General features: G+C 40.7%; 2 protein-coding genes across 2 annotated transcripts; one reads left to right on the forward strand and one right to left on the reverse strand.

The window, feature by feature from the left end:
• Nucleotides 1-605: 605 nt before the first annotated feature.
• On the reverse strand, nucleotides 606-3,364 carry LOC118795096 (small integral membrane protein 10-like protein 2A). Its single transcript, XM_036553455.1, has 2 exons — nucleotides 3,012-3,364; nucleotides 606-1,664 (listed from the first exon to the last, which is right to left on the reverse strand). Exons 1-2 carry the CDS (start codon nucleotides 3,189-3,191, stop codon nucleotides 1,644-1,646), a joined length of 201 nt encoding a protein of 66 aa, XP_036409348.1. The 5' UTR covers nucleotides 3,192-3,364; the 3' UTR covers nucleotides 606-1,643.
• A 1,350-nt stretch (nucleotides 3,365-4,714) lies between these two features.
• Nucleotides 4,715-12,023, forward strand: LOC118794179 (ras-related C3 botulinum toxin substrate 1-like). Its single transcript, XM_036552373.1, has 6 exons — nucleotides 4,715-5,081; nucleotides 9,251-9,322; nucleotides 9,819-9,936; nucleotides 10,559-10,621; nucleotides 11,205-11,364; nucleotides 11,864-12,023. The coding sequence occupies exons 1-6, from the start codon at nucleotides 5,047-5,049 to the stop codon at nucleotides 11,992-11,994; spliced, it is 579 nt and encodes a 192-aa protein (XP_036408266.1). The 5' UTR covers nucleotides 4,715-5,046; the 3' UTR covers nucleotides 11,995-12,023.
• The last annotated feature ends 1,714 nt before the right edge of the window (nucleotides 12,024-13,737 follow it).

The following is a 13,737-nucleotide window of genomic DNA, read 5'->3' on the forward strand; positions in this document are numbered from 1 at the left end:
ATGCTTGTTTAAGCTTGGTTTTGTGAAATAGTTTCCTCCATCATACTGTTAAAATGCCACTTTGTGAACTTACATTCTGTCTGAAGTCCTTCCCCAACAGCCTGTACAACCCAAAACACACACGCACATAATATTTTCTGATTCATCCAATTTGTCATCATTGTGGGTCATGTGATGTTCATTCAACCGCCACATAAAGCATTTTCCAAGTACAGCAACAGTACAAACTTACAAAGAGGGTCCTCAGTCAAAATTCACCATTTATTCAACAAGGTTTTCAACAACTGCATTTACAAAATGCAGTGTGCAGATTTGCTTCACCTGACCAAGTTGACACCATAGCACAGGAGGAAAATGTAAGTTACCTGATACACGCACAACAGTAATAATCTTAAATACACAGATCTGTAAACAAGTCAAGACACTTTCTTATAATTTATTGTTACATGGTTTGATAAAATGACATTCTTCATGTTTTCATGTGCTGATGAATTGGCAAAATTATCCTCAACAAAAGCAGTCACACAAATCCTACACAAATAATTTAAGATGAAAAAATATTCAATGTGTTATTTCAAAAAAAACATTTACTGGTTTGTGTCCATTATTAGTAAGTGCAGAAGGTGCTGTGTTGTGATTTCGATCCTATAGATGAGCAAGTGATTGGGGTGTGAAATGGTGTGCATGCAGCCATTTCACAACCACTACACTGTACAGTATATTAAAGACCTGCAGCAACAGGCTATGGCCCTTTCTGCCGCAAACCCTCTCAACCAATGGGAGTGGTTTGTTGGAGAAATGGGGAAGGTAACCTCGCTCTCCTGCCGTGCATTGTCCCCACCACCTTTGGCCAGCCTCTCCTGTCCTGGCCGGTAAGCAAGGCATTGTGTGCGGCATACAGGACTGCGCTATGTACCTTCCCTCGCTCTGCAAACTGAAAGCGGTCACCCTCATATTTGCGATGCCCAACCTGCCGCTGACCCTCCCCTTCACCCCTCTGCTTCTGTCCAAAGGAGTGACCCACTTCCCAGTACACCTGGATTTTAAAAGAAGGACATACAAGGGCTGAGCTACACCAAGTCAACAGAGGGGGAGGCTGTCACGACGAAAGAGGCTGCTTCTGAAATGCAGTAAAATTTAAGGCTCCAGTTTTCCCTTCTGAGATGACCACATGGGGGTGTTGTCCATATCACTGTCAGATGGACCACCAAAAAGATGAAGGAATAGAAGAAGACAAAAAAGAACCCTGAACTTTCATGACTGACTTTATCATACAAATTAGTCATCATATCCCTGGAAATCGTGAAGAGTGAAACCCATTCAGCATTCCGCGTGCTCTCTGACCAGTTTGAAACTTTACAACTGCAGTCAGCTCTAGGCCAGCAAGGATGTATCACATTACGTCCCTCCCCCTTGGTGTAGGGATTGGCAACCTCTCATGACATCACAGTGTCCTTATTTGATCAAAGGCACAGGGCTCCTCGATGCTCTAAAAGGAAGTGACAACGAAAGGAACGACATCACCCTGCTCGTCATCATTTTTTTTCCTTCTTCTTTAGGTAAACCCTCATATACTGGCAAATTCTGCGACAAATCAGCGCTTCACTTGAGGGGTCATGGTCTTCACCTGTGTCAGTTTCACATCAATGTATTTCAATGTGTACCTGCAAAAGAGACATTTGATTACTGAATCATTAATCAACTTTGACCACATTATTGATCTGCTTGGTAGGCACCTTAATGAAGAGAATCTACACGTCTTAAATTTTCACACATCCATTTATACAACTGCATACATGGCAAAGCAAGTCATGTTAAGAGAGTGCAACCACAGTTCCCTATCTAAAAATCAAACCTGTACCCACCTGGTTATACGCCCAGTTCCTTAACCATCACATCACACTACCAGCCATAAAAAAACTGGTACTGGTACAGTGGTAACTCATGACATTTTAATTTTAAACCCATTGGTTATCTTTGACTACTACTGCTGCCAGCACAATAATTTAATTTGAATCTAATGAAATAAAGGCAGTGATGTCAGATGTGTACAATGTAACCCTTTTTCCCCTGAATCTTTCTTGCTGTTTTCCACTTGTTTGTGTTACAATAATAGAGCCAAAGTAGACATGGATTAAAGGTTGGTGTAAGGATAAGGGAGTCTTTAAGCTTAGGAAAAGGAGCAGGACTCAGCGTGGTTTTGTCAAGCGGTAAACATGTGTCTTCACCCCAGAAAGGGAACTTAAAAAATACTGGAGAATCGAAACAATTTAAGATGCTTCCCAAGAAAAAGTGGTAGAAAAATCCTATTTTGCTATACCTTGTCCCAGCAAATCCTAGATTACTTTAATCCTGACAGATAATTAACCACAACAGTATTTTTTTTGCTTGCCTGGGCCCTATAGTTTTGTATGACAGTTATTCATGAGAATTTAATATATTTTAATATTTTAAGGGTAAATTCACCTGACCCAAATACTTGACTCTTAACAGCTACTTTCTTGGAGCTGGGATTTAAAAAATCCTCAGCCTATGACCTTCAACTGTGTGTCTGCATCACATGGAATGACCCACATATTAAAAACAGAACATTTTTGCGAGAAACACGTCACGGTCCTTACAACTTGGTGAATAGAGGATTTCTGTCGTCGGTACCACTATTCCAACGTGTGTTACATCGCAAAGAAGCCATTCAACAATAGGTAGCTGGTCTGGGTAACTAAAATGCTACCGATTGTCAAAATCCTATTAAGACGTCTTTCAAGTAAAAAAAAATGCTTGAATTTTTTCAGACAATATTATTGACAATCTTTGAGTAACACTGTAAAAATGTGCGGCATTAACAAACATTCTCTTTCTCGCTAGCTAGATCTTTAGCTAGTAGGCTACAGCTCGCAATGAAAAGGCAGACTGTGCTAGCTGGCTACCAGCTAAGAAGTTAACAGTATAAAAAACAGGAAGATCTGCATTGACTCTGTCGGCCCGGAAAACACAAAGCATGTTTAACTGACCTGTAATCGTACGTTGAACATCATTGAGGCGATGAGGTAGAGGTAAGGAAATCTGATTCTAAGTCGCCATGCAAGATCAAAAAATATCAACAAAGTCCTCGTCAATCCTTTTGAGAACACACCGTAAGTCCTTCCAGCGGACCCCGAAAATCGGAACACTAAATAAGACAGACCCGCCATAGGACGCCGCCTGTTACTCCCAATGATTCTGAGTAGTTGCCTCTCTAGTTAACTACCAACAATAGCGCACGGTTTCCTGATAACTAAAAGCTTTATTACACTACTCATCTTTTCCGTTTGCATGAACCATTCCTACCCGTCCCAATACACAGCGCCTGTTCCCTAATAGTTGTCCGGACGAATGATGGTGTAACTCATTGACATCAAGTCGGTGACTTCCTGTGAACGACTATTCCATTTATTTATTTATTTTACGTTTGCTGATATTTTGGGATTCCCAGCCTCCTGCAAACTATAGGGGACAATTTACACACCATCCAAAGCAGCACAATTCCTTTAGCAACAAGCGCGCCCTACATGTGCAGAATTCCAAACGTTTCAACTGTGGTCACCATTTTTATCGCAAAATATGGTTTAAAATAACATTGATGGAGCTATTGCCAGGCATTAAAAGGGTAGCCTACTCCATTGACTTTAGAATAAATCTTTAACAAACAGTTGCAATAACAAAATACAGCTGAGACAAGTGTCTACATTTGAAACAAAATTCATAAGAGCATTTTTGCCATCATGAACACCACAGGATTGTCACTTCTCACGCTTTTCCTCTGTGCGAATGGGATTCGATGAAGTGGCAACCATGAAACCCTACATGAAGAAAGGATAGATGGATAAACTGAAACAGTACAGATCCATTCTGAAATACAAGGAGCATTGTCCAGACTTTGGCAACCCTTTCCTTGAAAGACCATCGATCTATTGCACCTACATTAAAATAACTGCAACATGCACAAAGCATATTCGCTCACAAAGAAATTTAAAATAAATTATGAAGAAAGGTTGCCGGTTCTTAGGTGATACTTGGATGGCTACCTTGAGTAATGTGCTTATTTTATCTTGAATTGCTTCAATAAATAGCCATAAAGGAATGTATACTTTAAGTTAGGTTCCATGGCTGAGGTTGCACGGTTGCTAGTAAGCTATTAGACTCAATTTCCAATAAAACCTATAGTATGAGGAGAGGAGAACTTGAGAATTTTAATTTTGTTAAACATGTCAAACACTTCAAAACTTGAAACATTTCCGTTTCAGTAACTAAAATTTGTAAGATAGCCTAATACAGCCCTTTCCGAATATTTCATTTAAGGTTTTTTTTTTTCTTGCAATGTAATTTGATATGTATCAAAGATACAACTAATTATCACTTGTCCCCTTGTCCTTCTTGATGTTGCGGTTCAATTGTGCACAAGTGCTGTTATTACTAGTCTAGTTTAAGTTATCAATGAATACTTTAATCATAATTGGAATAATTTTATAAATAATACGTCAATCTGGAGTATACCAATAATCGAAAAAGTGGAAATCCTAAAATTCTGTGCTTGCGTATAGGAGAGGGGTTTGATCTTCCTCGGAAACAAGGTACTGCCATAGATGGTCGACTTCGGACGCGCCGGCGGTGCGTTTGTGTCGCCGGGGCGTGTGGGCGTGTCCGGGATTCACATTCCCAGCAGGAGAGACCGGAAATGACTCGTAGGGGAGCGCGGAGCTCGTTTCCGTTGTCCGGGGCAGTGTTTTTCTGTTAAGGCAGAGTGTTTTTTGGGGTGGTGGCTGATCGGTTCACGACCTCCAGTTACGGAGTAGTCAGTGTCGGGATTCAAGTTTAAATAGAGTTAGAGCCGACTTTGTAAGCACCCGAACGCTCTTGGCCAGCGGGCTAGCCAGATACGGTTGTAATCGTTTTTTTATTTCATTTCACGATTTTTTGGGGGGGAAATAAGTTTGCACAAAAGAGTGGTCTACATCTATTACCAGCTAACGCCGGCAAGTGAGAAGCGTTCCAGTTTAGCACAGATCCATGCAGGCCATTAAGTGTGTGGTTGTGGGAGACGGGTAAGTGTATGGAAACCAACCAGATATACAACGATTTTAGCGTATTATCGGACCCTGTAGCTATCAGAAAGAGCTTTAGTTAATGAGAAAACGCAGAACAGGAATGTCCTGTCCTGCTCAAGACATTGCCATCAGAGTTGGCTAGCTAGAGAGTAGTCGCTCCACCATGTTCCGCATTCCTCACTTTTCTAGGCCATGGATCTGATAGCATTGGCTAACTAACTAAGCACACGAACAACGTAATGTATTAACGCTAACCTAATTTGATGTCGTTGGGGTGCTACGCACCCGTTGACTCTTCTACTTAAGAATATCGTGAGAGGTGAATTTAACCCACTAGCGTTTTCACATCTGAAACTGTAGCAAACTTTCTTTGGTGAAGCCCCTCCCTTACCCCAGTAGCTAGCTAAGTCACAATGTATCGCAACATGCCGGGATACTGTGACTTCATTTTATTCGGTCAAACTGGTGGAGCGTATTTGAGTGTGAAAATTAAACTACTAAACATGACTGAAAAGTAAAATCACTCCATACCTAACACCCGATCTTACAGCTAAGAAGTAATGACCTGTTTATGTAGCAACCTAAAGGTAGCCATAATTATCAGTTTATGTCCAATAACGCAAGCAAGCTACATTAAAGGATCTATAATCAGAAGTAGACCATGAGCGGTAATTTCAGGGGAGTTTTTACAGTTAGGAAAAAGAGCTTAGTTTTATCCGGGAGTAACATTTGCTCTGTCACAGTTCGGTTAGGCTACTAGCAGTGTATTTACATTTAAAAGTCGTACCGTGTGGAAAACAAGTTCTGATTATTATATGTTTTATATTGTATATGTATTATATGTTTTATATTAGCCTATGTGTTTTTCTTCGAGTTTACTATGATGGTAAAAACTTACTATGGTCCAGTAGGTTGACGTTAAGTTTTTAATTTAAATACTCTGATTTCACGTTGGAATGCTTATAATTGGTTCGGCTTTGTTCTGTGTAGGAACAGTCAGGTCAGTTACTTGTACATCCTTCACGAATCCGTAGTCGCACATATACATTGAAATACATTTGTGATATAGATTACAGATCTCCGATTTCAATTCTTTCTGTAGACTGACTGTCCGTCTTAGTGCCTCATAGTTTCCATGTAGTGGTTAACAGTCGCGCATTTTTTCTCTGTTGAAGATGGTGGTGGCGCATAATATTATCAAAAATATCATAGTAGTATGGTAAACATACCATGACTATATATTGAATACAGATTCCACCGTATTCGTATCAGGCACTTTCTGTATGTGAGTGCTATTCTGTCTGTGTCCCATTCAAAGCTTCGGAGAAGTTTGCTACCGTCATCATCCAAGCTGATTAGACTTTCTTTTTTGTCAGATAACAAAAGGAAACTTCTGAACTTAAATCTAAAGCAATGATTTCATTTTTTAGCTTGCATATAAAGATATCAATGAGACAGTATACAGTATAAAAACAAAAAACTAAGGGGAACTCCTGATGTAGCAGTGCATCCTGGGAATGTTTACAGCACATGCTCTTGTTGTTGATAAGTTGAAAAGTTCAGTTTAAATTACCTGAGAATGGAGTACCATAATTAATGATGAGTGTACCTCCAGTAAAAAGAGGTGTTGCTCCTTAGGATGTCAGAGAGTTGTCTTGCCCTGTGGAGTCACCAAGATAATATAGTGGGAGTTCAGTCTGACTAAAATGGGTGTTTTTAATTCACACACATTTGTAGAATATGGCAGTTGTTTTCCAACTGAACATCCACTCAGCAACAGCTGTCTGTACCATTTTGCAAATCACTGCAGTATCAGCTCTGTGGGCAGGCATTGTTCAGATTAGGGGTAAGACTGAACGATTGTTTATTCATACATATTCGTTACTTGGATCACCATACAAATGCTTGTTAGGTGATTAACAGAAATGAATGAAAATGTGTTGGAGCTGCAGTCTTTCTTGCCAGCATTCATACATCCTTCATGATGATTAATGAGATATAACTGGATTTTTTTCCCCATTTCTTTTCTTAATTACAGATTTTAATTCTGAGTCAAGCAATCAGTGATGCTGTAATAATATAATAATTCAGGTTTGAGTTGGAGGGAGGCAGAGAGGAGTAGTTAGTGATTATGAATATTTACTTGTGTCTAGTATTAACTGAGTTAATATACCGCAGTATAGGTAATTGTGTACATTTCTCCAGTCATTATTGATAGATATATTGTGTTTATTGCCATCTCATTCTTGATATCTTGGGTTTGTGCGCACTGTGTTCCCATATCAGACGAGACTGCTCATGCCCTGTGTCTTGCATTGAGGAAGTCACAAGCTTCTCATCTTTATGGGAAACTCAACCAGAGAAATTTGGATTTGTTTGGCAATCATGGTTATGTAATGGTAAATCAGTTGTGGGGTATAAACATGGTTTCCTCTAATGCTGTTGTCATGGCCCCTTGGAGAGTTGCTACGGAAGTAATTTCCTTAACAACAGAATGTTTTACCTATTAGAATGTTTAACTTGAACCCAATGGGTCTGAGGGTTGTTCTTTAATTTCTCAGCTATATGCATGGTCCATGTTGGCAGGTAATTCCATAGATGTTCTTTTGTGACCAGACATCCATTTCCTGTGTTCCTCACATTCTCCATCTAACAGGTCCCAGTTGGTAACAGGAGGATCCAGTGCTGTCTGCATGCTCATGCTGACTATGAATGGTCTGTTTTAGACCACACCCCTTCAAGAGTATTCAAAATGAACCAGCAAATCAGAAACTTGTAACTTCAACAATGTCAGGTGCAGAATCATCAGTGTAACGCACTGAGCTGACTATCTGTTCCATGTATAATGAAATATAAATGGAAATTCCATGTTTTGCTCCTGACTACAACTTATGTGCAATAATTCAGTGTGTTTTTAAGACCGTTATTCTGATTATAGTTTTGAAGAGATCTCCCCAGGAGTTATTGTACAATAATGTTCAGAACACAATATTGGGAAACAATTTGAGTTAATGTAAATAAACTACTTGATAATCCTTGTCATTTTTCTGACATATGGATTTTCACAGGAGTGAAATGAATGAAATCTTTTGAATGAAAGTTTCTATTTGTGAAGTCATCAAAACAGACAGATACCCTGTTCAACACTAGCAAATTGAACACTAAACGGTACGTAATGAGACAGCAGACATGTAGGTGAATCAGCAAAATAAACTGCTGCACGGCTCTTGCTTCACTCTAGGAATAGGGCATCTCTTCCATGTCTTACTGTCCTCCTGAAAGGCATGACAAGACCCACAGAGGAGTACTTTTCTTGCTGGCTGCTTTAGCATTTACTTTATTGTGGAACAGTCACTGACTGAGCTCTTTTTTTGTTGAAAGTTGTACCTAGCTGTCTACAGAGCAACTTGTCAGAGCAGGAGTAAAAGAACAAAAGTAGAAATGAGATAGTATGGAGACATTTAGTTTGCCATATTTGCAGTACTTCATTGATTGCCACTGAAACCACTGGAAACTCCATTTTATGAGGCAGAAAGTATAGCAGAGTAGGGAGAAAGTCTGCATAAATCTTCAGTAAAACATAATTAGCTAGCTAGAGAGTCAACAAGTGAATGGCCGCATGTGCCAATTTATTCAGATAAAAATGTATTACATTTCAAGATCATGTGCTGTAAACTGGTGCTGAATTTCACTTTGTTCTTCATTGATTGTGAAAGTAACATCTATTAGGCTCTTATTTGCAAAGTCACATCTTCACAGTCTTATGGAGCTCTTTGTAGCTCAGTTGTAATATTAATTTTCCAGGTATAGATAACCTTGGCCGAAGGATAAAGGTGAAAGGAAGGAACCTAAATAAAGACAGCCTTAGTTACGTGGGCTGTAAGCTACTTCTATCACTTCGTAACTAGAAATGTTAATCAAATTCCTGGTGTCATGAGCTTATTATCATATAAGCACGACTGACAACAATTTTTCCTACCTGCTTCCAAGCAAGGCTGACAAGTGAGGCTGTCACTCCGGCAGTAACCATGCTGTATGTATGCTTGTTCATGTTAAGAGCTACAGGGGCACCTAGGAACTGTAACTGGGTGCATAAACAGGGCATGTAAATCATGGTACACTGTTCCATGTTTTAAGTGTGTCATTTCTCTGTCCTTCCTCTACAGGGCGGTGGGTAAAACATGCCTGCTGATCAGCTACACCACCAATGCATTCCCTGGAGAATACATTCCAACAGTGTGAGTCCTGCTTCAGTGCAACTGTGCTACACTACAAACGCATTCAAACCCTTCAATGCAAACACAGTCTGGCACCCTCTCATGACTTCATGACTTGTGGAGCCGATTGTTAAGGGTTCATTTTATCCTAATGTTTATAGTGCCTGCAGGACTGCTCTACCCTGGTCCTGGAGAGCTGCAATGTCTGCAAATTTTCTTTACAGTCAGGCTCATGGCCAGCTGAATTAACTAATCAGTCTCCTGATCAAACCCATGAAACGTCCCTACCTAGTTCCAAGAATACTTGTAATTTAAAAAAGGACTTTTAAAACCTGTTGGACTAACATACTAACATATTCTAGCTCTGGTGTACGTGTTTACCTATGGTGAACATGTTTCGGTGACAGTATTTGGTCACTGACCTGAAAACAAGGCAAACATTGCTCCTGTGAAAAATTGTGATGGTAATCTTAAAGCCTAAAGACAATGTTCCTCTCTCTCCCCTTCCCCCTCACAGGTTTGATAACTATTCTGCCAATGTGATGGTGGATGGGAAGCCAGTGAACCTGGGATTGTGGGATACAGCAGGACAGGAAGACTATGACAGGCTCCGCCCACTGTCCTACCCACAGACGGTATGATTGGCCAAAATGCTACCATTGCACTTTGGGGAGAGGTGTCTGAATCCATTCTTATAACCCCGCTGTTCGTCACACACAGTCCTCTTCCTTTTCTCTGTTGGTGGCAGTGCTTCACTCCAAAATAAACTAAACTCCTTTATTGTTTTGTTTAGCACTGCTAATCAGTTGTAGTAACGAGGCTATACATTTAGAAACTGAGTTTATTCTGTAAACAAACAACATGTTGAATATTACCTGCTTTTATTTAATTCAAAAGGCAAAGATCTGTGGCTCCCAAGTGGCTCAGTCAGCAAGGTGCTCATTTTGAATGCAGGCTGGGCCATAAGAAAAGGGTATGTCAATTGATGACGATGATCGGGAGCCCCCAGTGGGAATTTCTCACTGCATCTGTCCTCCAGTGAGCACCTACATCAGTGGTGTGCTCTGTGGGACTTTTAGTATTAAAAAACAGCTGTCTGTTGTGTGCAGGTGTATGAAAGAACTGTATTCATTTGACTTCAGTGCTCCTCCGCAGATTCTGAGATTGTCATGGTGAGACAACCCTAATGTACAATCGCCGATTCTAAAACCTAGTGAAGCTGTTGTGACTGACTCTGTTGTTTTCTTCTGTCCCCAGGATGTGTTCTTGATCTGTTTCTCGCTTGTGAGCCCTGCCTCGTTTGAAAACGTCCGTGCCAAGGTAAGTGCCACCCCGATGGGTTAGGGGGGCGGTCACTGTTCTTATCGCAGAAAAGGTTCTGCTCTCTCTTTTTAAGCAGGGTCTTAGCCACTTCCATGAAAAAGAGACCTCTTGCCCTGTGGTCATGCAGGGCCAGTGATCCCTAAATCATAGTTTGCTGCTTCAGTTGCCTAGAACACATACTCGTCAGTATTGTTTCTGGTTGGAACAGAATAAAAGTGAATGGCGGTGTTATGGATCTCATAGCGAGAACATAAGTGCCTGTCACTGTAGTCACTGAAAGACTGGTATTAAAAAATGTTTTTTTATCTTAAATGAGTGACTGGTTAATTGGCAATAATTATGGGGTGGTCCCTGTCCTCCAGAAGTTAGGGTGATATGAAAAACAAAACTTGTTTTGCTTTGTTAAGGTGGTAGGGTCCTCTAACTGGGGTTACAGGCCACTTGCCTGAGGAGCACTCCTGCAACATCAAATCAAGTCAACGCCGTGAATACCATTGCTCTCTCACTGTTGCATTAGCTGTGGTGTGCATTGTTTATGCAGCCATGCAAACCTGACCCAAATGTCCTGGTCTCTCCTCAGTGGTACCCAGAGGTCAGACATCACTGTCCCAACACTCCCATCATCCTCGTAGGCACCAAGTTGGACCTGAGAGATGACAAGGACACCATTGAGAAGCTGAAGGAGAAGAAGCTAACCCCTATCACATACCCCCAGGGCCTGGCCATGGCCAAAGAGATTGGTCTGTGCCTCCTTATATCATTTCTTTTTGAACAATTCGGGGTGTATGACGTTCCTTTACTCTAGCCTAATAGCCATACAGTAAAGGCGTGACCTTGTAACTCAGATGACTGAATTCCTGTAAATGCTGTCTGGTGAAGGGGTGCAATCCGACAGATGTTCCAGCTGACTTTGCTTTACTAAACTTTTCCTCTCCCATTCCCCTTTTGGATATAATACCAAGCTTTCACCGCAGATCCACTTGTGGCAAACTAGAAGTAGAGTTACGGAACTCCAGTCCTGAAAGGCCACGGTCTGAAAGTGCCCAACTGGAATGAAGGCCTGCAGGCATCACTGCCAATGCAGGAACACGATTGAGTCACACTGGTGTTGAAATGAAACTAAAGCATTTTTTTTCTTCTGCGAATCCTTTATTCAGCATTTAAGTGCCTCCTGTAACATTGGCCACTGATGTGTTTCTTAGTGAGTTTTTGTCCTCTGTCCGTTTGTCTGTCCTGCAGGTGCTGTGAAGTACCTGGAGTGCTCGGCCCTGACGCAGCGTGGCCTTAAGACGGTGTTTGATGAAGCCATCCGGGCAGTACTCTGCCCCCCGCCGGTCAAGAGGAAGAAGAGGAAGTGCAAGCTGCTGTAGAGAGACGCCCAAGCTTGCTGGGGGGAGTGGGTGGGTGGGGAGGGGGATATAGGAACAGACAGGAAGCGTTTGCATTCAGATATGCCATTTTTTTATATTTCACATATAGTACTACTAGTACTACTTAGTACTTACAATTCGTTGATCCCCCCCCTTTCCTGTTTTCATAAAATCGTAGGTTTTACAGCTAGCTGTAGGATTTGGCCCCCAAATCTGTCCTCTATACACACACACACATACATATGCACATGCATGCACATACCCAAACATGAACAACAGACTAAAAAAATTCCTGCGGCCTTCTGAAAAGATCTTTTTTTTTCCTCTTTCTGCAATGGTAAAGAGAATATGTTCTTAATTTCTTGTTCTTAACACTATGTGAGCCCATGTCATTGGTTTACCCTCTGTATTGAGTTGAGGCATTGCCAAAATGCAAACCGTAGATAGCTCAGATCTCTGGGAGGCTGCACAGTAAACACTAAATGCTTTCATTTTTTGTTTTTTTTTTCATCATGAAGTACAGAAGATGATGTGTCATTTTGAAGGAAACAGCTGCGTGCTAAAAACTAAATATCGGGAAACACTCAATTACCATAGTTCTCTTTCTAAGATGGGACAGGAGAGGTGTAAAAATGATGATCCATTTACTGTAACCTGATGGCCAATTTGTGGTCAGACAGAAGAAGCATTGTGCCCCTTTGTGAATTTGAGTTGCTTTGTAATAGGTGATGGTACAGAAGTGCAGCTCTCACTACATTTTGTATGTTCGCAACCAGAAACATTAACTCTGTAAAGAGAGTGAAGGGTGGGGGGAGGGGTCATGATAATTCTGTCCATTTATTATAATCATGTCTGAGAACTAACCAGTCCTAGCTCATCTTGCTCTTCTGTGATTGGATATCGGGCGATTTCCACAGCATTGCAGGCCATACTCTCACACTGGAGTGGCATACCTAGATTTGGCCCCGAGCATTGACCGTAGTTTCATTTTCATTCCCCACGCAGCGGTATGGGGTGGAAGTTGAGGATTGTATAGGCTGATCCTGGTTTGGTTGTTGGGGGATTGAAAGTATGCCTAGCCAATGAAAGCAAGTCTTTTTGACCTGTCACTCAAAAAAGGAGAGGGGCATCCCTTCTCTAGTTCAGAGTCAACCAAACAGTGGTAAAGATTATGAAATGGGTGGGTTTTAAACATGTATAAGAAAAGCCTTTTTTAAGGATGGTCTGTAGCTTTTACAGTTACTGTGTTGCCCATTCTCCGAGCTTCACTTTCAAGATTTTGCACCCTTTTAAATTGTTCTTGGTGTTTGAAATGTTCTATTCGTTCAGCTAATCCCTTCTAATCTCATTTTGTGAATTGTACATTTGAATCACAAGAGTTACTTGTTTGCGCAAACTGCAAACATTTAAGTGTGAAAAATGAATGCTAACAAAAACAAAGCAAAGCATGGCTTCTTTGGCCTTGCCAGTAACTGCATAACGTATACTTGCCATTCCGTGTAATAATAATCTTTTGAATTGGCGTTTTTATTATTCTGTTACTGTATATTTAAACTAACAATGAAATGAAATCCATTGTATTGTCCATTACCTCCTTTAATGCAAATAACTTAGCTTTCTTTTCCACACAGCTCTATAGCTTTTGTCATTGCTTCCAATCATATGCAATGTATTGAACTTAATGACATGTGAAATTTTTAGAAATAGTGTTTATATATATTTTTTTTTTCCAGTCTTGGAACC

This window comes from Megalops cyprinoides, chromosome 19 (genome assembly GCF_013368585.1).
Source record: "Megalops cyprinoides isolate fMegCyp1 chromosome 19, fMegCyp1.pri, whole genome shotgun sequence".
In the NCBI taxonomy this organism is placed as follows: Eukaryota; Metazoa; Chordata; class Actinopteri; order Elopiformes; family Megalopidae; genus Megalops; species Megalops cyprinoides.